Raw genomic sequence first — 25,903 nt, 5'->3', positions numbered from 1 at the left:
GGGAAAAATTACAAGAAATAAAAGCAACGAAAAAAATGGTGCGGCCCCCGTGATATGTGCAAATGCAAATGCAAAGGCGAGAGAGGAACAACCTCTACTGCCTCAAGCCCAACAGCCCCATGGCTAGTTAGCGGCTACAACAAGCCTTCCTCAAACGCCGCTTCCATGCAGTATTATGTAGTCTACAGCCGGCAAAAAGCAGCCCTTTGTCCCAAAGCCAAAATGCCTCCAGTACATCAGTACATCATTTATGATCCCGCCGTTTTCTTTACGCCAAAAAAGGAAGAAAAAAAAAGAAAGAAAAAAAAGAACTGTGCAAGGGAACCAGATATTCCCGTCAGTCACTCAGTCCTTATCTACTGGGTTGTACCAGCTGTCGGTGAGGACGACGTTGGTTAATATCTGGTCCCAAGCGACCTCCAGCGCCATCCTGTCGAAACCGACGTCGTGGTGGAGGCTCTTGGTGGTCCAAACCGAGCCCGTCTTCTTGACATCGTCCCAGCCCTTCATCTCGGCATCGCTCGGGGTGTCTTTGTGCTTGCCGCCGTTGATGTCGCTCTGCGCGCCGCGCTCGTTCATGCCGACGTCGCCGCGGTATTCCCACTGTGCGACGATGGGCGGCTGCACGCTGTAGGCGACGAGGTCCCGCGACAGAGTCATTCTCCGGATGAGCAAGTCGACCGGGTTGTCGAGGTCGATGGAAGAGCGCAGAAGAAGCTTGGCGGCGCCGGTGTGGCTGATGGCGTACGAGGTGGTACACGTGATGCCGCCCGACTTGCGGATGACGCGCTGGTTGCCCAGCTTGACGCCCCAATAGTTCTTGCCGGCGGGTACGTGTTGATCCGTGTAGACGAGGTTGACGTCCTTGTCTTGGTTTGTCTCAAAACACTGGCCGATGGAGAAAAGATCCCAGTGCTCGCTCAGCCACGGGTCGTCGACATTAAACTCGATGGGCGTCGGCGCGGGCGTCGGCGCCGCTGTGGCGGTACCGTTTGTGGCATCGTTGGGGGGGACATATGTTTCGGCGCGGTGCGGGTCGTCGGCGAGGGGGTGCCGGTTGTTCTTGGCACGCCAGCTCGGGTCGTGGACGGCCGTCGAATTGATGTTGCGCAGGAACTCGACGAAATGCTTGTTGAGGTTGCTCATGATGGGCCGCACGTTGATGTCCCAGGTCGCGTCCGACTCCATGATCAAGACTGGCGGCAACTTCTTCCTCACCATCTCGGACCAGATCTAGAGGCAAAAAAACAGTCAGCAAAGCAGACACCACGGGGCCATTGAAGCCGAACCGAGAGCTGGGGGTGGGGTGAGAAGGAGTCATACGTTCGCGTGCGCCCGCCAGCAGCCCCTCTCGCCGACCTTGAGAACGCCGGGGCGGTGAGTTGGCGGCATGCCGACCGGGTCAATCATGTCGGACTCGACGGCAGGGTAGTCTTGGATGTCGAGTCCCGATATGTAGGCCTGCAGGGCCATGGCGTCTTCGCGATCGTAGCGGGCCTTCATATTGACGTAGTAGATGGCGTGGAAGCCGAGGGTACCGTTGCCAGCTCTCTCGATGGCCGTGTCCTCGGAATGTCCGGACGACGGCCCGTCGTCGGCCTGGACCATGATAGGCGGTCGGTAGGGAACGCCGAGGGTGCCGGCCAGGGCGACGCGGTAGCGGTCGAGGACGAAGATTGTGCTCACGACGAACAGGACCAGGAAGACGCGGTGGATCTGGCGATAGGACCGCCACTGCGAGAAGAGCGACGTCAGCGCGGCCGCCGGGCCCGACGTCGACACCTGCTCTCTCGACATATTCTCGGTTTCGGATCGGGCGCTAAGGCTTCTTATTTGTTATTCTTCCTTCCTCTCTGCGGCGCCGGCAGCGATCGCGCGGACAGGAATTAATACGCGGGTACTGGATGAGGCAGTCGTGCCGAACAAAACGGTCAAAACCCGCGGAAGAAGCAGCAGGGCAGGCGGGCACCAGTCGACTACCTAGTAATGTCATGCGGAATTGCGGACGACAGAATTCTTCACAGCAAGGTAAGCCCGCCGCCCAACACCCTGGAAACACGCTGCTGAGAGGGGGAATGCAGAGTGCTGCATCTGAAAAACTGCTGCGCCCCAGCAGCGCAAGCTGCTGGTAAGCCCATTTTAACTGGGCGCCAGCGCGCGCGCAAAAACGAGCCGGGGGATGGCCAGTGGATGAGATTGCACCAAACTCGAGGTGGACAAGAACTTCACTGCTGCAGCCAACCACCCTGCCAGCCCACTCGTAATGGCCCGCATTTCTCGTCCAAAAAAAAGGCGTCAGGAGAGAAAAGGGGGGGTTGCCTTGAGGTGGGGGGGGGTGGCAGGGGTTCACCAGCGAGGTCGTGCCAAGGTGATTGGCTCGCTCGCCTGTTTGCTGTGAGGCTGAAAAATATCCCTGTTCTCAAAATCAGCTAAAGGAGGTCGGGTTTGATGACCCTACCCTGCCTACCTTACGGGCTCTGCCAGACCAGAAGCCCTTCCCAGGCGCGAGGGCACGCTACCGAAGACGTGTTCTGTTCTGGACTTCAAAAGGTACTGCCAACCTTGGTCAGCATCCATGGAACAGGCCGCCGCCGCCGCCCGGGCACGACCACCTCATTTAGGTACCGAGGACCCGCCGCGCCGCGGTTTCGCACGGTCACGTCGCGCAACGCCTTGCGCGGGCCGTTGCAAAATGCAAATTGCCCATGCTTCAGGCCCATCCCATACTGTGTGCACAGAACTATAAATCTGATGCACGACAGCGCACAGCCACCCGACGCTACACAAATTCTAGGTAACCGACAATGGAATGCGCTTCCAGGTTTCTTGTTTCTTGTTGCAAGTTTGTCCAGCAATCAGCCCAGCGACATCACTTTGTTCGCTGCGCAATCTCAAATTGCACCACGAGCCTAGCGTACGGCCCGTCCAGCTAGCTTGCCACGCCGGCGGAAAGAGGCGAACAAAGCGCACTGGAGACTGCATGCAGGCAGCAAGCCGGCAAGCCCAGCCCAACCAAGGGAGGAAGGACCAGCGGCAGGCCGCATGAGGGGAGCGAAAATGTGGCCCGGGCTAGAACCGTCGAAAATCGAAACCTAACCCCGCTCAATGCACTGGCCAATTGCAGACGTGCTGCTTGAGCGAAATATGGGCAGGTGCAGATCAGCCCAGTTCCAAGCGAGCAGGGTGAAGGAAAGCTCGAGCGGGGCTTTCGCGGGATTGGCACTGTGCTCATTTGCTTGGTCCGTATGCCCCCCAGCCGCCTTCAACTGTGGGGAATTTGGGACGATGGTCTCCCGTCAGTGGATACGAGACGATTTCTGCCTGCCAGACGACGGGCGGCTGATCATCACGTGATTCGCTCGTAAAGCTTCGGTCGGGGCCCGGGCGCGTCAGAAGGCAAGACACGAAGAAGCTAAAAGCGGCACGCCTTCCAATGGTCCACGCTTCCTGCGTGGCTTCTAGTAGAGGATTTACGCTTTGGCAACTCTAGCGAAACGTTGTTGGCCCGCAACTCCCCCGCAACTCCAGTATCAAGAGTTAGCCAACTTGCACGCCTGATGAATGCCATGGGAGCTATCTTGTATATTGTTCCGAGCTTTCGGCCGCCCAATTGCACACGTGTGGGCGGTCAGTTGGATGGGTGCTGACTGCTGACATGTCTTACGTTGGCGACAAGCGTTTCACAACTCTCGACTCCCGACTCCGAGATCCTTTTTTGGCCGTGGGAGGATCTGCCATTCCAGGCTCGTTTCGTGCTTGGTACAAGCCAATCAATAACAAGCTTGGTGCCTGTGCCACCATCGCACCCGAGTTTTCTCATCTCTTGATAATACCAGGTGTCTCTCGCCACAATGCCTGGTGTCTCTCGCCGCAATGCCTGGTGTCTCTCGCCGCAATGCCTGGTGTCTCTCGCCACAATGCCGGGTCGACGGACTAGGCACCTTACATATACACCACGATAGCACCTGCCAAATTTTGGGAGCAAGCCAGAAACCGGGCAGCGATCGAGAACCCAAACATGCATGACTTGGTAACTAATCGTTCTAATTGATCATCGTCAATTTCTTGCATCTGCATCTTGAGTTGGCTGGAGGCCAAGACAGCGACCACCAAGTGCTATTCACTTTCAGTTTAATTAACCTCAGATAAAGATCTACCTACTCTGGCTACTTGTGAGTCGGGTCGCCGAGAGGTCGATCGGCTTATGACCCATCTGCCACTGGTCTCAGGAGGTTACTTTCTTTCTCCCAGCCTCCGTCGCCTCTTGAAAGATATATCGGACTATTCCCTCGGACTACTCCGTATTGTAGCCTTGATCTGAAATTGAGTCGCAAGGGAGGGTAGTGAACCCACCGCCCGGGTGTGCATTATTGTCGACTCAGCCCCGTGCGACGCTAGATGTTAATTCCAATTCCAAGGTTGCGTCAGATTAATTGAAGTGCCTAAATAGGGCCCGGATCATCCATGGACCATTCTGGGGTTCTTTCCAACAATGGCCATGATAAGGTGAAGCATCCTCAAAGGAGTACTGCTCTCTTTCTCGTCACCTAGCGTGAGCAATGGCATATTAGTGGCGAAACAAATATAATTTAATAGCTGGCAGGCTAGCATAAACAATGCATCCACCTGTCTCTCTATCTAAACCGAGGCAGCAGAGCACCGCGTCCATGGTCTCCAACCTCGGGAATCTCTTCAGGCGGCTGTGTGACGAACGACTTGGGTGTCAATGAATGCCGAAGGTCCAGTGACTGGAGAGGCAGGCTTCTCATTTCGATTTGCCCAGCAACAACCTGATCCCGGTTTCTTCCACGAGTTCCATAAGGATATTTAATTTGTTCGTTTGACCTGGGCTCAAGACTAGACATTTGAATGATTGCATGGGACATGAGGCTGCGGCTCCTCGCAAGCGTTCGAGTTGTCGCCATTCCAAATTTCTGGATTTCTGCTATTCCAAATGCTAGAACTTCAACTAAGAGTTTCTGGTTCTTTCGAGGCGAAAACCGACTACCCAGGAAACAAACTTTAAATCTGTTATTTTGCTACCTAGTTTTGACAAAGAAACAGGACCTTACTCAGAAAGCATCAGTCCTACAAGACCCGGACCAATCTCACATAATCCCTGTCCGGGACCTCTCTGGAAGATAGCATGTACCCAAAACAGCGTTTTGACGAAGCTATTCTATTCGGATAAAGACCCCATTTCAATTTGCTCACTTTGGGCTTGCACATGAGATTTACTAAACTAAACTGCCTTCGCTTGGTCCGAGGTGTATTTGAACGTCGCCAACCCCGTTCTTTTCAACCAGCAACCAAACCAGGTGTTTTATCTCATCCATATCAATAATCTGAAGGTACCTAGTTATGGACTTGTTCGTACAAGTTACCCACAAAGCTACAGTATATCTGGTTTCGTCTTCGTCTGGGTCCGTTCATAGCTGACATACCTATTGGTCTTCGTGTTCTATTCCCTCTTTGGGAGCCATAAAGTAGACATCACATCAGAAGCTAGCTTCATCTGAGGCCCGGCCGGGAATAGCCTCAGAGTTGAGGATCACGATGGGGCGGCGAAAAATGTGTGTTGCCCACTATTTCTTGCATGAGTCTCTGGGAAGACATTGCTAGATTACCAGCCGTCACAGCGGGTTCGCCGTCATACGTTTTATCTCCCTTGCCAGTCTAATATCAATTCTTCACTGATTAATCTGAGGCTAATGCTTATCTTTACCCCATAATATTCTGTTAGTCCTGCATGAAAAATGGAGAGACCGAATGACCGTGTAACCGAGTGATTGTGCAATCCTTTTTTTATCCGTTCATATATTAGGCCCTTGGCAATGCTGTCTATTTGTTTCTGGATCTTGTCTAGGGAAACAAAAGTGGTAGACACCTTAGAGACTAGTTTGTGAAGAGGACATTGGTTCGGCGTGGGGACGGGCCGCACATCTTATGGAACCAAGTCCCAAGGGGTTGCTTGCGGGGGCATTTGGGTTGCAACGATGCTATGCAGGACAATCATGGCCGCGACGGCAGTATCAAGGTAGACTAAGGTAACCTCATTCTCAACTGATTAGAAGGGGGTGGGGGTAGTCGGGGTTAACGCGGCTGAAACCCCCCGGCGCTCGAGTCAATGATAGCTTATCGAATCATCATGATGGCATTTACGAATTGCCGACTCGTCGGGTAACGCCTTAGCCCAGATTAACAAGATATTCGTGATTCCGATCCGGCCATGGCTGATCCTGCATGCACAGTGTGACGCGAATCTGCTGTTATCTTGATCGACAAGAACACAAGCCAGCCCGGTTCGTCTAACTTCAACTCGTTTACTCGTAATTCCTACAAGGTACCTAGGTAGCGGCAGCGAAGCTCAATTTAGCTTCGGGTGGCGAGCGAGCCCCAAAACCGGTGCGGTGCGGCGTATACCGCGTACTCTCAGCGTACATGCATTTATCTTCTGTATCCTCGCCAACTACGTATCAGCCACGGCAACCCGCGCGCCAGGGTAAAGGCGAGCGTGTGTTTGTCACTCTTTCCGCTTTTCCGGTATCCGCAATTCCATGCTACCCGGGTTGTGTGTAGCACTAAATAGCCGCCGAGGGCTACTAGCCATCCAGCTAAGGTAATGAGGTAACTGAGTTCCGGTACAAAGGCACCCCTCCTCCTCGATCGCGTAACCCACTGCGGCCCCGTGCCAGACACACACCTCAGAGTAGAATGTGGTTGCGGTTCGTCAACTCGCGCATCCGCCCCATCTCGAGCGTCCTGGAAAAGGAGAGTTGAAAGACGCCGAGGTGGATTTTGACGTATCTACCTGCGGAAGATGGTCTGGAACCTGTTGCTGGCGGCACTGCCCCTTTTAGTCGCCTATCTTGTCACCAAGCTGCGCTACCTTCGCTTCAAGCAATTTTCCGAGATTCCTCAGCACAAGCCTTCATTTCTCTGGGGCACTTGAAAGTAGTGCACGAGTTCACGCAGCGATGCACGGCTGCCAAGAAAGACCTTCATTCTGGTGAGCCCCCCCCTTCGCGAGTCGTTATTGGGGCCAGGGGGGACCCCAACCCTCAGAGTCTGGACTGCTCACTCTCCTCGGCAAATTCTGTCTTCCAGGAGATGAACAAGAAGCTTGGGAATCCTGGCCTCATGCTGGTTGATCTTCGCCCCGCCGCCTACCCCATCGCCGTCATAGCCAGCCATGAAATTGCTGAGCAGATCTCGAGGGCCTCTAAGCTGTTCCCCTGGAGCACCTCCAAGTCACCCACTGTCAACGCATTCGACCGCCTCATAGGAAGCCGCTCCATAATAGGTAGACAAGTAAGGCAGCCGAACCAGTGCATGCAGCTTGGGCAAATAGCTGACGGGGACTCCTTATCATAGGGAGAAGAGTGGAAGCATCTCCGCAAGCGCTTCAACCCTGGCTTCGCTCCTCATCATCTCATGACTCTCCTCCCCTGCATCCTGGACAAGACTCGGCCGTTTCTAGAACACCTCGACGGCTACGCTAAGACGGGAGATGAGTTTCTTCTCGATGACCTCACCGTCAACCTCACGTTCGACATCATTAGCAACGTAGTAATGGATGTTGACTTTGATGCGCAACACCCCGGCACGACCCGCCAGGGAGAGTTCATTCGACTGCTCAGTTAGCAGGTCCATACGTACGCCAGTCGTAACGGGCTCTGGTGGCTGCGTCCTCGGGTCGAGTGGCACCGCCATCAGATCGATTCTCGCCTCAATCAGACCCTCTGGGACATGATCCGGCAAAAATATGCTGAGCAGAAGCAGCAGGGCGTTTCCCAAAACCTACGCAGTGTTCTCGGCCTCAGCCTGCAAGGCGTCGACCACCTCAGCGATGCTCTCATCAAGGACACTGGCGACCAGATTCGAAGCTTCCTGTTCGCGGGCGACGACACGACGGCTATCCTACTGGGGTGGATCTTCTACGAGCTCTCGCGGACCCCGGCGGCCCTGAAGGCTGTGCGCGACGAGCTGGACGACATCTTTGGGCGGGATGCAGTTGTTGTGCGCGAGAAGCTGGTGTCGAGAGAGGGCGAAGACGCGATCCGGCGTATGACGTTCACGTCGGCCGTGATCAAGGAAGCCCTGTGCCTGCACCCGCCTGCGGGCACGGCACGGCGAGCGCTGCCTGGCTCGGGCTTCATGGTGCGCACCACCCAGGGCGAGGGCCTGTGTCTGGACGGACTACTGGTCGTCTACAACTGCGCCAACATAATCCAGAGGGACCGGCCGTGTTTGGGGACACGGCCGATGATTTTGTGCCCGAAAGCTGGCTGGGCGATGCGGACACGCCCATGAAGCCGAACGGCGAGGGCGAGGGCGAGGGCGAGGGCGAGGGCGAGGGCGAGGGTGGGCGGCGGGCGGCGGGCGGCGATCCCGGCCAGTGCCTGGCGGCCGTTTGAGCGGGGGCCTCGTAACTGCATCGGACAAGAGCTTGCCAACATCGAGGCGCGTCATCATTGCCGTCGTTGCGAGGCGCTATGACTTTGTCAAGGTCGGGCGGGGCGAGATCCGGCTTGACGGCAACGGCTTGACGGCAACGGGAAGCCGACGCTGAACGAAAAGGACAGTTCGAGGTCGAATCGGAGCTATACAGTGTAAGTCGTCCGTCCTACAAGCATGGTGGACGCGTTGCTTCTTGGCGATATTGTGGACATGGGAGTGCTGACCGATGTGCAGACGCGACAAATAACATCAAAGTCGATTGATGGGACCAGAATGAGAGTGCAGCTTGCACCCAGGGCCCTTGTCAAGCCGCTGTGATCCGTAGAGCACTTGTATATTGTGTGGTGATGGGGGGTACCTCGTATAGTATTTTGCATGTCGGCAGTATGCCGCGCCGACAAAAGTGGGTTGGTTCAAGAATGCGCGTCTTCAAAATGGGCGCGTTGCTGGAAAGGTGGCGATTGTGAGACCTTTTCCTGCGGCCCAGCTCCATGGCGCTGGAACCGTTCGTCAACGGCGGAGGCAAGCCCAAGGGCCGGCGGCGCAGGTGTGGAATGTAATGAATGTACAGATACGGAAAAACAACAAAAAACTACAAAAGACTACAAGTCCCTTTCTTCCATTCTCTTAGGGCCATCTCCAACCCGTGCAGTGTATTTCGGAAGGCATGGGGCGCGCACGATGACATCAGGCGCGCCCTTCAATTCGCTGCCCGAACAAGTGGGAGCCCGGACGGGGCGGCTGAAAGCGTGGCACGCTGGCACAAACTTGGCATGCGAACTGGGCTCATCGGCTTACAAGGGAACAAAAACCCCGCTGCCTCCTCGCCTTCCCCACGTCTCGTCTCTCGAATATTTTAACACGGAAGGACCGTCCTGGTGAACTGTGGAAGGCAAGTCTCTCTGTCTTGAAGATTTGCAGACAAGAAAGCTACCGGGAAACCAGGCCGTCGAGAAACTCTAAACGGAACCAGGCCGTCGAGAAACTCCACCAAACGGAACCGGTGCCGTTCTGTATAACATGTATGTGCCGCACAGTACATGCAATACATAGGAGACCTACGGCAGTACGTAAGGTCCTACTGCTGGCGGATACAGGTGCAACCACCCCGGTCTGTGTCTTAGTCGAGCCACATGCATGATCCGAGGCGGCCATGGACGGTAAAGCGAACGACGTATCGGCCGGGCTGGGCCGGCTAAGAATCGATATCGACACAGAGGATCGAAAGCCCGCCCCTCGCGCCCCAGTCGCAGTGGGGGCAACCCCCGCGTCCGTGACCATCACCGTCACCGAACTCCAGACCGTGACCCCGCCCTTGTCGCCAGCGACCGAGACTGCCGCCTTTGACGGGACTGGCCGGCCGCGGCCGAGCCCACCCCAAACTGCCACCCCCGGCACGTTTCCGTTCTTTCCGCTGCTGCCGGCCGAGCTGCGCCTGGCCATCTGGCACCTCTCCTTCCTACCGCGCGCCATCGAGCTGCACACGCGGCGCACGCATTACGCCGACGACGATCGCCACGGCGGCACCCCCAAGTGGCAGTCGCAATCGCGTAACCCCGCCGCTCTGGCCGTCAGCGCCGAGGCCCGCGCCGCTGCCCTCGAATTCTACACCGTCGCCCTGCCCTTGGCTGCTCCGCTGGCTCGCAACCAGACGTTCGAGCTCCCCGGAGACCAGCTTCAGGACAGCGACCGCGTGCTGTATCTGAACCTGGCGCAGGACACGGTCGTCCTGCTGGGTGACCTGCACTACGCGCGCCTCGTGAGGCTGCTAGCCTGGTTCCGCGACGAAGACGGGAGAAACCACGGCAACAGGGCGCCGCGGTGCGGCGGTGGCGGCGGCGGCGGCGGGCGTGGCAAAGGGCTGAGACACCTGGCCATGAGCGTTGCGCCGTGGGGGCACCTGGTTGGCGCGGCGACGCTCAAGGTCTATGCCCGCACCGCCTTCGCCGACATTGAGGAGTTTGTCCTTTTCATGTACAATGAGCGGATGCCGCCCGCTGACTGGGCGGGTGGCCGTTGCATGCTCGTTGGCGCCTCTGCCGATGCCGACCACTACCGCCGGTTCGTCATGGGCAGGGGCAAGCAGTTTCGTGAGGGTGACGGCTGGATGGTCGTGGGCAAGCGATCCATGAAGGTGGTGGATATTTGGTTTGCCGATGGCTGGTGACGAGCTCGAACGCCTCCATCACAACAGCCGCGTGGCCTGGGCCGTGTCGCGAAAGTCTGAGTGTTCCCAGTTAGCGATTGTGCGGTCACACCGGACGGCGTCTAGCTCGTGTCTGTGTTTGCTGTCTGTGCTGCCGCCAATTCGTAAGCGAAGGAGTCGACTATTAGTAGAGACGACAGGCCGAAGACGGGTTGGATTGACTAGGGGTGGAATGATATGTTGGTCGCATTGTGCCAGCCTCTATAGCCACCAATATGGTACACGTTTATACAGGCATTGCAGCGGGTCTAATTATTGTTACACCTTTCTTTACACTCCTAGCCTCCGCAGGATCTTGTCTCTGACCACCCTTTGCGCAACATCTGCACCGTTGTGTAACGAGATGGCGCCGACAATGGCGAATAGAGCCGTGTTCGCGACGACGGTCTGCCCGGAGGCGGGGAGATTCTCGGGCTGCGATCCGAACAAGAAAGGCTTGGTTAGCAAGACTGCGCTACAACCTAGCTCCTGCACAGCTGTCTGGGACTCGAGCACGTACCATTCTCGGCTTCCACCGGATGACTTCTAACAGGCCAATATCCTTGGCCAGGTTGGCCATCTTTTGCTTGTATATGACGCTTTGGGGCGGTGTGTCTATGAGCTTATCGATATTTTGTAGTGCTGGGTGTTGGAAGGGTTCGCGACCGTGAGAGTCCTCGTTCCCGGTTCGGGCGTATGGGGATGGAGCAAGAAGGATGAGGCGGGTAGTCTCGAGGGCGAGAATTTGACGGCCTAGAGCAAGGGAAGGAACCTAGTTAGCGACTGATGTCTTGACCATTTCTCTTATCACACGCCAAGCCTCGCTCAGCATCTGCCTCTGGACTTGGGACCCCATCTTTGCTCGGGTTCCCCTCGGCGTCTGATACCTGCCGGGTTTCTCTTCCGCCAAATGGCGCGTAGATGCCGTGAAATGCGGACGTACCGTAATATGCCAACTTCGTGTTGAAGCCTCTCCGGCCAAAGTCGAAGCTCTTGTGGGTGACTGCCAGCCATTTGATCTCGTCGGGCAGCATCAGCTCGCCACTGGGCCCGAGAAAGCGGTTGTACATGGCGTCGAGCTTTTCCGGGTCCTCATTGCTGCTCCATATCTTTCGCCGAGGGTCTTTGGCTCGGGACAAGGGGAAGGGGAAAATGGACATCTTTGGGGGGGTGAAAGACCATCGCGGCTTTTCTTCGACTTGCCCGGGCTGGGCCGGTTTCCCGTGTAGCTCGGACGGCGTGGCATTGGGCGTCTCGAGGGCTTCAAACGGGTCTGAACGGCAGGCGGGCGATGACGAGAAGGAGCGGGCAGAAGCAGCCACGGCCGCGACGATAGCGACAGGCCGCGGGAGAGGGTGCGGCGCGCGCCGAAATTGCCGCAACACCTTGCACGTCGATGACAAGGCAGACCGTGACGAGTTGAGCGCCATGTTGTGTTGCCCGGCACCGAGATTGACCGTGTTCGATCAGCGCGAGCCCTTCAGCAGGTCCAGCTCTAAATCGCTGCGCTGGGAATTTTTCGCGTCCGCACTGGCCTGCCCCAGATTCAAGCCCCCAAAATAACCGGAGAATCTCCGGCGCTGCCAGCTACTCAGACGCTGTGGGCTGCAGCCACAGGGGTCCCAAGTGGAGACTGGACGGAATTGAATGACCAACTGGATGGAAGGGCTCCACTTTACTCAGCACCCAGCCGCTGCCAGCAGAGATTTGTGGGAAGCTACGAAGGACTCGGAAACCTAACCTTGGACGGCCAATCGCTGCTCCGCTCCATCCTTTCTCCCCCAGCACTGTACAACACAGGACAGGACAGGACAGACAGGACAGGACAGACAGGACAGGACAGGACAGACAGGACAGATAGGACAGGACAGAACAGGGAGAGAGCTGCTGTGCCTGCGTCTTGGCATCTCCGAGATTACCACTCGTCCATTACACGACGTCGACAGCCGCCCCAACGCGACACTGTCGAGCACTACGAGTACGGGGTACCGGCTCGACATTGATTGCGCAGTGCGGTGGGTGGTCATTACACTTGCAATGCCAATTTCGGCACCAGCTACAAGGTTGGGCCGCCGCAATGTTGTTTCTCACCTCTTCAGCCGTGAAACGGGACGTCAAGGGCAGCCACAGCGCCAATAGCGGTGGCAGCAGTGCACTCCTCGACCGCCTCGCCGCCGTCCTCCCCCACGGCTACAAGTTTGGCGTACACCACCTCTCGACGCCACCGACAAAGACCGACCCGCTATGCTCTGCCCCGCCTGGCGAGCGACCCGATAAGACGTACAGCGAGAGCCACTTCCTCGCTGTCTCCATCGACGTCCAAAACCAGCCCTCGTCCCAGTCCAAGTCGAAGCGGTCATCCCCCGGCGGCGACGAGCTCAAGGAGTCGGGCACAAAAGAGTCCGTACTGGTCTTCGCCATCGAGATCTTTATCTTCACTACTGCCTACCAGACCACCTTCTTCGTATCCAAAGCCGACTCGACTGGCTACCTCCAGTCGCTCAACCTTGCAAAAGGCACCCCCTCTCCCGTCCGTGAGATCAGCTCGGCCTTCCTAACATACCTCATCGAACATCGGCGGCGTAAGACGGCGCAGTTGGTCGTCAATCTCTTCGCCCGCGCCCAGGCGCAATACCTGTTCCCTGGCAGCGTTGAAAACAAGGGGAAGCACGTCCTTGACGACTGGGGCCTTGTCCGGTGGTGGTGTAGGGTGTTGAACCCTTTGCTGGAGGGCCCGGGGAGGGAGCGCTGGGGGGGCGCAAAGGGGTATCTCATTGTTCCCGGGCTAGAAGAGACCGAGATGCGCGCCTTCATCCCGCGAACGGCGACGGCGGCGGCCAATTGGGCCATAGGCCACCCAATGGAGAGGATATCGCACTACTCTTCCGAGTTCGACTGGGTACCGCTGCGGTGTCTGATTCCTCGCTATCCCGATGACCCGAAATCGCGATTCCGTGACGAGCTCGATGGCGAGTCGTCCAAGTGGAAAGAGGATATGGGGTCATGGAAAAGCGTCAAAACTCTGGACCAGTTTTGGGAAATGATGGCTTTCCGACAGGAGTGTTCCAGCGGCCGACTGACCGGGTTCATCTGGGTTGTGTTTGATCCCAAGGGGAGCGGTGGGACAGCGCAGGACGTACCAGTATCGATATCTGCGTCTGCATCTGCGCCTGCACCTCAGATCGTTACTCCCAACTCTTCGTTCGATACCTCCGCCCCTTCCCTGCCACCATCCACTCCACCTCGCCGGCGGGTCGACATCTTGGCCCGCACGCCGCAGTCGAGCCCGCTCAAATCCGGAACTTCAACACCCCCAAAGCCCATCAACCCCCCAGAAAGGAAGAGGAACAAGAAAGTTCTCAGTGGGCGAATCATTCCCCGCACACCCAGAGTTAAAACCCAGCAGCGTAGTTACCTCAATAATCGTCCCACGACAACCGCCTACTACCACTGGCCGGTTGAGGGCCGTGGCGATAAAATAGTGGACGAGTCTGACTTCAAGCGTATAACCGAGCTACTACTGAACCTTGACTTTTCAACACTTGATAAAGGTACTCGCGCTACGCAGCGATGGATTAGCGAGGCGTCTATGGGCGCCAGATGGGGATACCAAGTGACTGGCAAGCGTATTCTGTCACAGAGCCTTGCCGGGGACCGCAACGATAACCAAGTCACGAATTTGACTGGGCTTGTAAGGAGAAAGATGGGCACAAACAATGGCGCATTGGCATCGGCAACACCACTCAGTGCGCGCCCCGTCAACTCGGGAGCAGTGAATGTCCTAGGCGCTGGCCTGGTGCGGAAGAAGAAAAAGGAGGCGGTGGACCAAGAACCTCCACCTCCGTCCGCAACGTAACCTTGCAAGTTCAGAGGTACAGTGAACCTGATTTTGCGGATGAAACTGCCTTAGAAGACGGTGGCAAAAAGAGTGCCTTCGAAGTCGGCGGTCTCTGACCTGCTGCGCGTGGACATCTTGAGATCAAAGTCGGCTAACCTCCTCACGGCCTGTCGGTTTAAACACATTGCCTGAGAGATATTGCGATGGAACTTTTTTTTTTTTTTTTGGCGTTCGGGAATCGGAGATAAATGTTTTGATAAGTGGCGTTGAGGCAAGCGTGTTATTGGATTTGTATGTATCCGTACAGGACCTAAATAACTGGGCCTAAATTTGGACGCCGACAGCAGGTTTGCAATTACCAACATCCCACCATGCCGGCGATGGAGTGAGCGCCGTCATACCTGGGTACAGCGATCCGACGACTGACAAACCCCGCGGTGATCTCGGCACGAGCAGGCCTGAGGTGAAACAGTATCTTTCTCGAGGCATTTCCGGATGGCAGGACCACGCTAGGACAACCAGTCTGAAGAGACCACGCTAGGACAACCAGTCTGGAGAGCTCCGCTGCATGCAAAGACACATGCAGCCTCGTGCGAATGTCCCCGCGCAGAGCAGGCAGCCAAGACGCAAGTTCGCAGCGGTTCCCACCAGTCTACACAACACAACCCGAGTCGAGATGTCTACGATCATGTCTATGGCATATGTATACAACCTCAAGGCCGCCGCCGCTTGGTAGACGGCGCGCCCTCATTAGCCCCTGGTCTCCGGTCCGAGGCCTTATTCCGGAGCCCGTCCAGCTTCCCCGCAACCCATACCTGGGCTTCCCGAAGGAGTTGTTTCTCGCCCCTCCGAACCCAGATGGCCATCTGCTCTCGTCCGTGGGGCCTATCCGCCGCGCGGATCAGCCGAGCATCGTCCTCCAGCCTCGTTAGATACTGGCCCTCTCTGTCGCCGAGTGCCTTGAGGACGCTGTCGAGGTAGATTTCGTTGCGCGTGTCCTTGTCGGCGAGGGCTTCGACTACCAGGCTGTTGCTGCTGACCTTCTTGGCCGCCTTGAGGAAAGCCTTGACCTGCTCGCCTAGCTCGTCGGGAAGGCCGTCGAATACGGCGTCGTCGTGGAGCTGGCCTGTTGTATCAGGCTCGCCGGTGGCGCGCTCGAGCACAAAGCTGTCCTCAAAGTCCTCACCGGCTTCGGTGAGTTGTTCCGCCATCTTCTCCTCCCAGTCGGGCTGCTGCTGGCGCGTGAGGAGGCGCTCCTCGAGACGGCTCTCGACGAGCGGCCAGGGTAGCTCGACCACGTCGTAGCGGGTGTGCTTGGGGGTCACATAGCCGTAGCGGCGCAGAAGCTCGCCGCTGGACAAGGGGCCGTAGTAGTTCAGGATCTCGTCGCCAGCGCGGATGGGTCGCAGAGACGTGGCGGTCAGGGAGTCCTCGCCGTGGTTGATGTGCGTGTTGAACTCGGCGTCGGCGTTGAGCAGGTCGGCCATGGGCACCATGCCCATCATGGTCTTGCCGTCACGGTCCTCGATCCACTCGTCGCCGTCCTCGCCCTCTTGGTCGTCTTGGTCGTCTTCTTTCTCGAGGTCAAAGGCGTAGGCCATGATGGCGCTGCCCATGCGGTGGGCGAGGTGAAGCAGCTGCTCATCGGCGAGCGTGACGCCATTGGCGGGGAAGAAGACGTGCTCATGGGCGCGTACGACGGGGAGGATCTTTTCCCGAATCATGCGGTCCGCCTCGCCCCTGCCGACCTTGGCGACGACGGCGCTGGCCTGCAGCTCGGCGAGCTCGGCGGGCTGCCAGAACATGGGCGTGTCGAACTCCAAAGGCAGTATGTCGAGATAGGGCTTCCAGCGAGACGCGTGGCCCTGCAAGTGCTCGTATACGAGAACGAGGATCAGCAGGGTCCACGGGTCGTGCGGCTCGGGGCCGGCGTCCTCCTCGTCAGAGTCGTCCATGTGGGCAGAGCCGGCTCCATTGTCGGGGGCGGCGTTGAAGATGTGAGGGATCTTGGCCGCCAGTTCTGAGGTGGCAGCGCAGACGATGCTCGCGCGGGGTATAGTAAACAGAACCGTGTCCGGCTCGATGTCGGCGGCAGCAACTGGAACGTTTCAGCATTCAACCAAGTCGACATGCGCAAGCGCATAGGTAGGTGGGGCTGCAGTGTTGAGGATGGGTCATGGATTCATGCGTGGCTGATGGAGGCGTGAGGGCGAGTAGCAATATTGGACGAACAGGTGGTTGTCTAGTCACGCACGACCCGGGACGGGGAAACTGGCTCGGGGACAAGGGAAGCAAGATAAAAATAAAAATAAAAAGATATAAAAAGATGATAAAAAGGATAAAGAAAGACGCGACGAGAGGAGACGAATAACGCACCGATACCGCGGCCTGCATCCTGGTGCCTCATGTCGACGATTTTGATGTCCTTGTGAAAGGTGGCGCCAGGCAGGGCCTGGAACCACTGCAGGAAGTTGTGGGTGCCACGGGCAAAGTCGACATCGGCACCGCTGTCAATGTCCATCATGGCGAGTTTGGCGTGCGAATTACCGGTGAATATACTGATGATGGCAGCTAGCCTCAAACTTGGGTCCAAGGTAAGCATCAAAATTGGTGCGACGGGAGTGCTCGAGTGGTCCCTTCGGGCGCCCTGGGCTGTTGGGAAAATTTCCAGATTGCCCCGCACTATGCCTACTCCGCTCCTACCTAATGTATGTACCACCGCACATTTTCAGGTGGGCTGCCCCCTGGGAGCTCGGTAGGGTCCAGCTGCAGCGGGCCAGCGGCTGGGGGCTCCGCTGCCACTGCGTCGCATGGCCTGAGTGGGACGCACAGTGGGGTTCGGCATCCTTCCCGCTCTTGGCGGGAAAGCTTGATCATTTGATGAGTTCCATGACTCTACCGGTACTCACTTTATCTCACCCTATCTCACCTCACTGCTCACCTTGCTGACCGGAAACAATCACCTGCCTATAATCATGATGCGGACGGTGAGGCCCCCAGCTTGTGAGAGTTTCTATACCCAATCGGGCCCTTAATCTCGTCTCAATGGACTACGAATTAGGAGGGGGAAATGAGGGAACTACTCCCAGCGAGTCAAAGTTACTTCTAGACTCGTACCAGAGAGCAGAAGTCCTCGATGCGTGGCATTTTGCTGTTAATTAAAACTGCGAGTAAGGATTGATGCATATTCTCGTGTTCGTGATCTAATCTTTCTAGCCCAGCATGGAAGTCATTACACGCCATCCTATTACCTAAGGTAATTACAGTCACGATCCCGAGGAGCTCCGGGGGAACATGCACCAGTCCGAATCTTTCTTCTCTAGAACTTTGCTCGAGAGCGAAACAACTTTACCTAGTGGGTATTAGGTAAGTATATTAGCCATCTTCGGTACAATTCAAATCATGACGAGGTATCTCGTCTACCTTGGGACTTGGATCCTTTTGGTTGGATATAAGGCAGTCAGCTCAAAAAAAAGATGTCGACAATAATAAAAACCCCAACACCTAAGGTAACATCCCAGGTAGATAACCTACTAGCAGGCAAGCAAAACAATACACATAGCAACACCACGCATGAGGTGTTTGAGAGAATTTCACAAGAGACGTGACAAATCGGGGGCGGCTACAAGGAAAGGCAATACGGCCGAGATTGTAGCCAAATTGGGGAGCTGAGATATTTGGACAAAGGACAATAGGCACCGCTGATTCCCATCTGCTACTATTATTAACCTGCATCTTCGGGTGTGGAGACGGAGGACCGGCATGTGATGCGCCGGCCACCGGCAGCGAGCCGCATCCCGGAATCCCGATATGGAATGTGGATTGTGACTAGCGTCAGGCATCGACTTTCCCTTTTTCTTCCGAATCAACCACTTATTTAGATAATGTTGACCTGCCGGTATGTCGATCACCTACCAGGAACCTACTTAGGCAGGTACCTTAGTTACCGTGTTCGGAAGGGGCCCCGATCCCTGCCGGGCAACGTCGCATTCACCCGAGTCGCCGTCTTGCCCGCATTGGTATCTCCGAGTTAGTTGCGAGCTTACCCCGGGATTTTGCTCACAGATGGGGTCGCAATTGCCAACTGGGCCGGCGGCTATGGGGAACCACGGTATGATTGCGTGGTTCCGGCAGAAAGCACTTCCGGATCGATAATCCAATCGCAATGTTTTGCGGCTGGATGAGCTCGTGGAGCGGAGAGACACGAGAGTGTGTTATCATGCTCAGCAAAACAAGGAAGCTACGAGGCACATACATCCTACTACTAACATGATATTACTCTACGGCTGGCTAGCGGGCAGTCAGCTTCAAGTTCTCGTTCTAGACCGGCCCATGGCGGCCAAGACGGAGAAGATGCTGCTTGGCCGCCTTGCGTGACGATGTCCAAGGTCTGCGTCCAACGGCGCAGCGGAATATCTGTAGATATCTTAGCAATTCTGCACATGCTTTGGCGATATTGTTGCTTTGTGACCCGGTGGGTGGGTGGGTAGCATGGACCGTGGGTTTTGGGCACTTTCGATTTTTGGCACTGCCGATTTCTGGTACTGTCGATTTCTGGCACTGCCGATTTGCTGACATGGACCACACTCACTGCCTGCCCAAGACGGGCTCTCTGGACGTGTATTCGGGTGCGAATCTGACGAGCCAATAGAGACGTACATATGCCGTCACACGCTGCACTCTGTCGACATTGAGACTGGGTCAGAGAGTTAGAGTGCTGCAACCTCAATGACATGCACATGGTGTCACGCACCACCTTAGCGACTGCCAGAGTGGACCGTGTTGGAGCAGAGCAACACAGTCTAGCCAGTACCACCCCAGGCAACCACTCAACAACTGACCGAGGTGAGTGCGCGTAGATCATGCCTTGTGGCTTCCAAGCCGTGGCTTCCAAGCCGCACAATACGCCAGGCCAGGACACCATGTGCGCCTTTATTCTCCATCCGTCTCGGCCCAATGCTCTCCTCGCTAGCCACACTCGATGGGGCAGTCGTGCCGCACTGCCAAAGTCCCCGTCATCGTTTACGGACTTGCTGTGCAGTGTGGAGCGTGGACGGTCAGAGTTTGGTATATAAGAGGCGGCCACAGGGCGTCTTGAGAAGACAGACCACGTTGCATCACACTCATCTACTACCCCAGACCAGGCCAGCCAGACCAGGCCAGGCCAGCCAGACAGACCAGTACCGGGTAACAAGGTGAAGACGAGTACGTACCAGGCTTGACAATGCATCATCTCGTACACGTCATCGTCTCGTTGGCGATTGTCCATCGGCACTCGGTTGTCCTGGCACTGCCGACTCCGCAGTGAGTTTGATCCCCAAAGCACAGTGCCATGCAATGCCGTCATTCGTGTCCGTGTCACTGACCCGCTCCGTCTCATTGCTAGGATCGGCGACTATGGAGAGAACTCGGGGCCAGTTGGTGGCGTGAAGCCACCCATGCCGACGGTGACGGCTGCCAGTGGATCGCTCCGCGGCGACTCTAGCCTCCTGGGTGGCAATGCACCGCTTCCAGACCCGGGCAAGTCGGATCCGGCTGTGGTGCCGAACCCGGAGCTTGTCAACGGGCAGGAGGCCGGCGCCAATCTGGGCCTGTACCTTGACTTTGACAGTGCCAACCCGCCCCAGCCTATCCGTGGGACCGAGGGATCCACGGACCCGGGACCTCGTGAGTCAAAACCTTGTGTTCTTACCCCGACCCGGAAAGTCAAGCACTTACCCTGAATAGGCACCTTTGACTACGAGAAGCTGAATCCGGACCTGTTCACGCCGCCCGGGACGGACGGTGGCAGCGTGCCTAGCCTCATGTGGCCCATGGGTCTCTCCCACAACAGGCCCGGCACGGGCACCAACTCGGGGTGGGCACGGCAGCAGAACACGGACGTGCTGCCAGCGGCCAAAGCCATGGCTGGAGTTGACATGCGGCTCGCCCCGAACTCATACCGTGAGCTCCATTGGCACACGGCGTCGGAGTGGGCACTCATGCTCAAGGGCTGCACGCGCGTGGCCGCCGTCGACGACGAGGGGCGCAGCTTCATCGACGACGTCTGCGCCGGCGATGTTTGGTTCTTCCCCGCCGGGGTGCCGCACAGCATCCAGGCCTTTGGGGAGGGTGCCGAGTTCCTGCTCGTCTTCGACGACGGCGGCTTCTCCGAAGACGGCACCTTCCTCGTCTCCGAAATGTTCCAGCGCAACCCGCTCGAGGTGCTGAGCAAGGACCTGCGCGCCGACGTGTCGGCCTTTGACGACCTGCCCAAGGGCCAGCTCTACATCTTCAACGGCACCCCCGCCCCCGAGGACGTGCAGCAGCAGAACACGACGTCGTCAGCCGGCGCCCTCACGGGTAACAACTCCTTCACCTACCACTGGTCGCTGCAGCAGCCCTTCACCACCCCCGGCGGGTCCGTCAAGATTCTCGACCCCCAGACCTTCCCCGTGGCCAAGATGTTCTCGACGGCCCTGATCACCATCCAGCCCGGCGCCATGCGCGAGATGCACTGGCACACCACCTCGGACGAGTGGTCCTTCTTCCTGCAGGGATCCGGCCGCATCACCGTCTACGTCGCGCCCGCCGCCTCGCGCACTTTCGACTACACGGCCGGAGGCGTCGGCTACGTACCCGCAGGCTCCAGCCACTACATTGAGAACACGGGCGACGAGGACCTCATCGTCCTCGAAGTGCTACAGGCTCCCAAGTTTAGCGACATTAGCGTCGCTCAGTGGTTGGCCCTCACCCCGAAGCAGGTCATCAAGGACCACCTGCACCTGCCCGACTCGGTCATCGACGCCCTGCCCAAGGAGAAACCCATCATTGTGCCTGGCAACAAGAACTTGACGGCTCTGGCCGGCGGCGGAAGGGCTTTCTAGGCTGCTGTATTTAGTTGCGTCTCCATGTCCGTTTCGTTTTGTGTCCGACTCTCTTTGTTCATGCTTGTCTCTGGCGACTGGGCGATTAACTCATTCGTTGATCTGTTATCACGCGTTTGATCAGGTAGGGTTATGAGTATTGAGTAATGGGAAAACGGAAATGCGTTGACGGCCTGGTGCAGCGAGTCGATTATGCAGCGAGTTGGTTGGCTGGATTGTGTCAGAGTTGAACTCGGTTTCGTTGGGCTGGATGAGTTGTCTGATTTTTCTATCCTATGGCTCCCCTCCTGTGCTCAGCGTGTTTCTATTCTTTTACGTAAGAACCTGTCCCTTTCTTGGACCGAGGCCATCAGACTACACGCTTGATGTGTCCCGCTTGTTCCGTCGTCGTCACTGTGACATGGAGGTTGGCAACTGATTAGAGGTTGGCAGCTGATTAGAGGTTGGCAACTGATTAGAGGCTGGCAACTGATTAGAGGTTGGCAACTGATTAGAGGTTGGCAACTGATTAGGTGCACTCACAATCTTCCTTAGCAGGTAGCTGTGATGATTTTGCGACTGTGAGCTGAGGCAAGCGCGGTATTCATGTCGGTTGGCCCACTTTTGTCACAGATCTGGTTGGAAACCAAGTCCACCAAGTCTCCGGCCTAGGCGGCCAATAGCGTCCTGCCGCGCGCAGACCGCTCAACGCTTCCAAGAACGAGTCACCCCTGCCCGGCCTATGGGCTGACCGCCTCATCCCCAGCCCCAGTGTCCAGGTCGCTAGCAGACGTGCCAGCAGCCCCAGTGTCCAGGTCACTAGCAGACGTGCCAGCAGCCCCAGTGTCCAGGGCACTAGCAGGCGTGCCAGCAAGCGTCGGGCGGCCTCGGGTCCAGACACGTCACCGCTCGCCAAACCAGACCTCGGTTGCCACATTTGGGCACACCTTGGGCACTGGGCCCATCTGGCTCCCAACTGCTGCCGGGGTCCACGCGACCTCGACGACAAACTCCAAGTCGGCCTGTTGGACCAGCCGATTGGCCACGGGGTCGTCTCTCCTGGCCGGCACCAGAACCGGACATCCGGATAGGCGCCACGATGTGATGATCTTGCATTCTGACGCCGCTCCCGTCGGGCACGAACATGAGCCTGTCTCGATTGCAGGCAGATAAATAAGAGCAACTGTCCCGGCAGAGTGGAAAGCATGAAAGCAAGCGAACATCCCACTGCCAACGATCCAGCCTTGACAACCAAGGCAAAAGCCAACGATCCAGCATTGACAACCAAGACGGCTTTTGCCATCCGTGTTTTACAGTCGACCTGTGCTTCAGCTCAGCTTCGAATCATCTTTCCAACCCCAAACCAAAACCACTTGCAACACACGACACATTCGGCCAGATTCACACACAATCAGCCACCATGTCTTTCTCGTCGCAGCAGTTTGAGGCGAACATGTCCATGACGCAGGAGCTGGTAAGCAGACTTAATTGAATCCCAAACCCCAAACCCCATTGGGGCTGTGACCAACACGGCTAACGCGCAGCCCCCCCACCCAGAGACGGCGCTGGTCCGACCGGACCGACGCCATCTTCTCGTCGAGGGACGAGTGCGGCTACCAGCACCGGATCGCGGCCGAGGACTTCGAGCGCGACGTCGACTTCCAGGACTGCGAGGCCATCACCTTCATCAAGGGGAACCCGACGGGCCGCGAGACGGACGTGCTGCTGATGGCACAGGGCAGCGGCTACATGGCGCTGCCGCCGGGCGTGCAAGTCGTGGTCAACGGGGGCTGCGTCAAGTGCACCACGCCCGGCCTGGCCCCCGTCGCCGACGCCGCCTCGTCCCGCTCGGCCTACTCGGGCTTCGTCGCCAGCCGCGCCCCCCCAAGCACGACCGGCAGCAGCAGCGGCCCGGGAGCCCGCCCGCCGCCGCCGACCCCAGTCTCGACCTATGCGCGCTCGTACGCCGACTCGGGCTATCGTAGCGTCGCCGCGCCGCGTTCCGTGCTGGGCGCCGGCAGCCAAGCCAGCCAGGGGTCGGCCAGTACGCACCGGCCCAGCCCCGCCGGCAGCTCGTACTCGGGCAGCCAGGGCGGTGGCAGCTACGCCTCGGCACGCGACGCACCTCCCCCCCGGGCGGCGGCGCCGAGCGTGGCGGGCAGCAGCGCCAACACGACGGCCAGCGGGTTTCGCATCGTCGAGCAGGCCAGCTGGTTCAGCGACTTTGTGCGCAACCAGGTCCGCGACCGCGCGCGCGACAGCGACGCCTGCAGCATCACGCCGAGCATGAGTATCAGCTCCGTCGGCAGCCGCTCCTCCCACAGCCGCAACTAGGCGGCCGTCGCCAGCCAAAGACAGACACGGTAAAGAGGGAGCGAGGGAGTGAGGGAGCGAGGGAGCGAGGGAGCTGAGATGCTAGGAGTCTGCCATTCACGGAGTCCTGCTAAGGGACTGTGCCGATAATGAAGGGCGACACTTGACGTTTCAAGACCTTTGCATACTTTTCCTCCTTTGCATGCTTTTCCTCCTCTGCGCCCTGTCTCGTCGCTGCGACAACCTGGCATTTCTTTGTTGTTAGATGGAACTGTTTAGACGGACGGACGGGATTTGAGTGTAATTAGCTACCTACCTACCTACCTAGGTACCTCGGTTGCATTGCCTGGGCAGGTGGGCAGTCAATATCTCCCGACTCCAGGCGGAAATTGGAATTTTTGCACTAAGCACACACAGATTGCATCGTGCCATCGTTTGTGGCAGGCTCTGGCTTCGCCGTATTTCCCGTGAAAACGACCAATTTCAAAACGCAATTGCAGACGTAATTAATGTGAAGCAAGCCACGTAGGCCACGGGATCATTTAAGGTTGGGCACCACACATGCTGTAAGCTATCGGAGTGTTGGTAGAGGCGGGGTAACTCGGCCAAAATTCCCTCCACGCCGTGTCTTGGGGCTTGCAGCGCCCCCTTCCCAGGCCTCGCTACCTAGCCTCTTTGGGGACAATTGCACGTGCTGGTGGAAGCTCGGAGCAATTTCTACCTGAACTGATGTTGGGCAGTTGGCAGCAACAAGACACCTCCACCACACGACGGATCCAAAATTCCCCCGCGATGCACCGCGAGTTGCGGACTTGTGACGCGTCAGACACGCATGAGATGGAGCCAAGCCACCACAGATTTGGACGGCGAAGCTCTCCCGCGCTTTGCGTGCGCGCAAGACTCAAGTACCTGAATAGCGGCATTTGAGCGAACACGTCGCTGGGTCGAAGCCATGGCGTCGCCAAATGCCACCTCTATTGATAAAGACAACACCCGGATGCAGCTGAGCGATATTTGAGACAAAAGCCATCACATTTGCCAGCTCCTCAAACCAAAGTCGCTAATCAATCTCATAACATTCTCAATTAATTGCCAAAACCCCCAAGCATCTGCACCCAATTCAACATAATTATTCTCATCCAACGTCTCGTCCCCAACTCGCCATGTCTGCCCCAGAGTCCTCTGCGCCGAAGGCCGTCTTTTTCCTCGGCGCAACAGGCGGATGTGGCTTCGCGGCGTTGCGCCGCTGCATCGAAGCCGGATACGCATGCGTCGCCCTGTGCCGAGTGCCCTACAAGCTGACCGACAAGCTCTCGCCGAAAGAGCGCGAAGCGGTGCGCATCGACGAGGGCAACGCCCACGGCGGCGACGCCGTGCGGCGGTGTCTTGCCCACCCGTCGCGCCCCGGCGCCATGGTCGACTACGTCATCTCGTCCATTGGCAACGAGCCGTCGCTGCAGGGGCTGCGCAACGCCGACTCGGACGTCTGCCGGAAGGGCATGGACGTGCTGCTGCAGGCAATCCAGGCCCTGCGCGCCGACGGCGTCGCCGGGCGCCCGCGCATCGTCGGCATCAGCTCCACCGGCCTGAGCTCCTTCGCCCGCGACCTGCCGCTGCTCATGGTGCCGCTGTACAAGGTCGTGCTGGCCATCCCCCACCGCGACAAGAAGGCCATGGAGGACCTGATGATCGCCAGCGGCGAGGACTGGACCGTTATCCGCGCGAGCGGGCTGACCAACGGGCGAGTGACCGCCGGCGACAGCAAGGTGCGCGCGGGCATGGAGATCCCACAGGAGAAAAAGGTCGAGACCAAGGCCATCGGCTATACCATCTCGCGTGAGGACGTTGGGAGGTGGATCTTTGAGAAGATAGTCCAGGAGGACCAGGCTCGCACGTGGGTGCAGAGGGTTGCGACCATCACTCACTGATTTCCTCGTCATGTTTCCATACCAAGCCCCCTTTTAAAGACCCCTATCGTATACTGGGTAATGATAATCAATCCATAGATACCCCTGCCTGTAACTACTAATATTGCAGATGACTCCCTCCTCAAAATACCTTTATTTTAGTAACTTCATTTAATTACCTCGTCTGAATGATTCTGTCCTGAATACGGTTGGTTTAGTGCAAAGGACTTTCTTGCCTGAATGAACATGGACCCAACCTTTGACCTTGACGGCGACTTTGACTCTGACGGCGGCTTTGACTTCTTATACGATTTTTGTACGCCTAATTAGCGACCTTAATCTTAAATTTAAAGTC

General features: G+C 57.4%; 9 protein-coding genes across 9 annotated transcripts; 6 read left to right on the top strand and 3 right to left on the bottom strand.

The window, feature by feature from the left end:
- Positions 1 to 345: 345 nt before the first annotated feature.
- On the bottom strand, positions 346 to 1,797 carry B0T26DRAFT_639280 (uncharacterized protein; the record flags this gene model as incomplete). Its single annotated transcript, XM_060437121.1, has 2 exons — positions 346 to 1,233; positions 1,324 to 1,797. 2 exons carry the CDS (start codon positions 1,795 to 1,797, stop codon positions 346 to 348), a joined length of 1,362 nt encoding a protein of 453 aa, XP_060301729.1.
- Positions 1,798 to 7,110: 5,313 nt separating this feature from the next.
- On the top strand, positions 7,111 to 8,778 carry B0T26DRAFT_739074 (cytochrome P450; the record flags this gene model as incomplete). Its single annotated transcript, XM_060443663.1, has 6 exons — positions 7,111 to 7,311; positions 7,375 to 7,622; positions 7,665 to 8,246; positions 8,400 to 8,467; positions 8,581 to 8,612; positions 8,695 to 8,778. 6 exons carry the CDS (start codon positions 7,111 to 7,113, stop codon positions 8,776 to 8,778), a joined length of 1,215 nt encoding a protein of 404 aa, XP_060301728.1.
- An 835-nt stretch (positions 8,779 to 9,613) lies between these two features.
- On the top strand, positions 9,614 to 10,627 carry B0T26DRAFT_749033 (uncharacterized protein; the record flags this gene model as incomplete). The annotated part of the gene is made up of 1 exon (XM_060445046.1): positions 9,614 to 10,627. The coding sequence occupies one exon, from the start codon at positions 9,614 to 9,616 to the stop codon at positions 10,625 to 10,627; it is 1,014 nt and encodes a 337-aa protein (XP_060301727.1).
- A 382-nt stretch (positions 10,628 to 11,009) lies between these two features.
- B0T26DRAFT_739070 (histone acetylation protein-domain-containing protein) lies at positions 11,010 to 14,501 on the top strand (the record flags this gene model as incomplete). Its single annotated transcript, XM_060443662.1, has 2 exons — positions 11,010 to 11,144; positions 12,657 to 14,501. 2 exons carry the CDS (start codon positions 11,010 to 11,012, stop codon positions 14,499 to 14,501), a joined length of 1,980 nt encoding a protein of 659 aa, XP_060301726.1.
- Positions 14,502 to 15,196: 695 nt separating this feature from the next.
- B0T26DRAFT_673336 (uncharacterized protein) lies at positions 15,197 to 17,209 on the bottom strand (the record flags this gene model as incomplete). Its single annotated transcript, XM_060439584.1, has 3 exons — positions 15,197 to 16,581; positions 16,860 to 17,065; positions 17,187 to 17,209. 3 exons carry the CDS (start codon positions 17,207 to 17,209, stop codon positions 15,197 to 15,199), a joined length of 1,614 nt encoding a protein of 537 aa, XP_060301725.1.
- Positions 17,210 to 19,707: 2,498 nt separating this feature from the next.
- Positions 19,708 to 21,349, top strand: B0T26DRAFT_749029 (RmlC-like cupin domain-containing protein; the record flags this gene model as incomplete). Its single annotated transcript, XM_060445045.1, has 3 exons — positions 19,708 to 19,787; positions 19,870 to 20,150; positions 20,211 to 21,349. The coding sequence occupies 3 exons, from the start codon at positions 19,708 to 19,710 to the stop codon at positions 21,347 to 21,349; spliced, it is 1,500 nt and encodes a 499-aa protein (XP_060301724.1).
- A 444-nt stretch (positions 21,350 to 21,793) lies between these two features.
- On the bottom strand, positions 21,794 to 22,843 carry B0T26DRAFT_186596 (uncharacterized protein). Its single transcript, XM_060433650.1, has 2 exons — positions 21,872 to 22,843; positions 21,794 to 21,810 (listed from the first exon to the last, which is right to left on the bottom strand). The coding sequence occupies exon 1, from the start codon at positions 22,629 to 22,631 to the stop codon at positions 21,933 to 21,935; it is 699 nt and encodes a 232-aa protein (XP_060301723.1). The 5' UTR covers positions 22,632 to 22,843; the 3' UTR covers positions 21,794 to 21,810; positions 21,872 to 21,932.
- Positions 22,844 to 22,885: 42 nt separating this feature from the next.
- B0T26DRAFT_607457 (uncharacterized protein) lies at positions 22,886 to 23,137 on the top strand (the record flags this gene model as incomplete). The annotated part of the gene is made up of 1 exon (XM_060435839.1): positions 22,886 to 23,137. A coding segment is annotated over one exon (252 nt), but the record flags the coding sequence as incomplete, so codon positions are not given.
- A 1,248-nt stretch (positions 23,138 to 24,385) lies between these two features.
- B0T26DRAFT_699536 (uncharacterized protein) lies at positions 24,386 to 25,824 on the top strand. The gene has a single exon (XM_060441475.1). It carries the CDS (start codon positions 24,805 to 24,807, stop codon positions 25,567 to 25,569), a length of 765 nt encoding a protein of 254 aa, XP_060301721.1. The 5' UTR covers positions 24,386 to 24,804; the 3' UTR covers positions 25,570 to 25,824.
- Positions 25,825 to 25,903: the final 79 nt, after the last annotated feature.

Source organism: Lasiosphaeria miniovina, assembly GCF_030549165.1.
Source record: "Lasiosphaeria miniovina strain SMH2392-1A chromosome Unknown B0T26scaffold_2, whole genome shotgun sequence".
NCBI classification, from domain to species: domain Eukaryota; kingdom Fungi; phylum Ascomycota; class Sordariomycetes; order Sordariales; family Lasiosphaeriaceae; genus Lasiosphaeria; species Lasiosphaeria miniovina.
The sequence above is the reverse complement of the archived record's forward strand: the minus strand, read 5'-3'. Positions and strand labels throughout refer to the sequence as shown.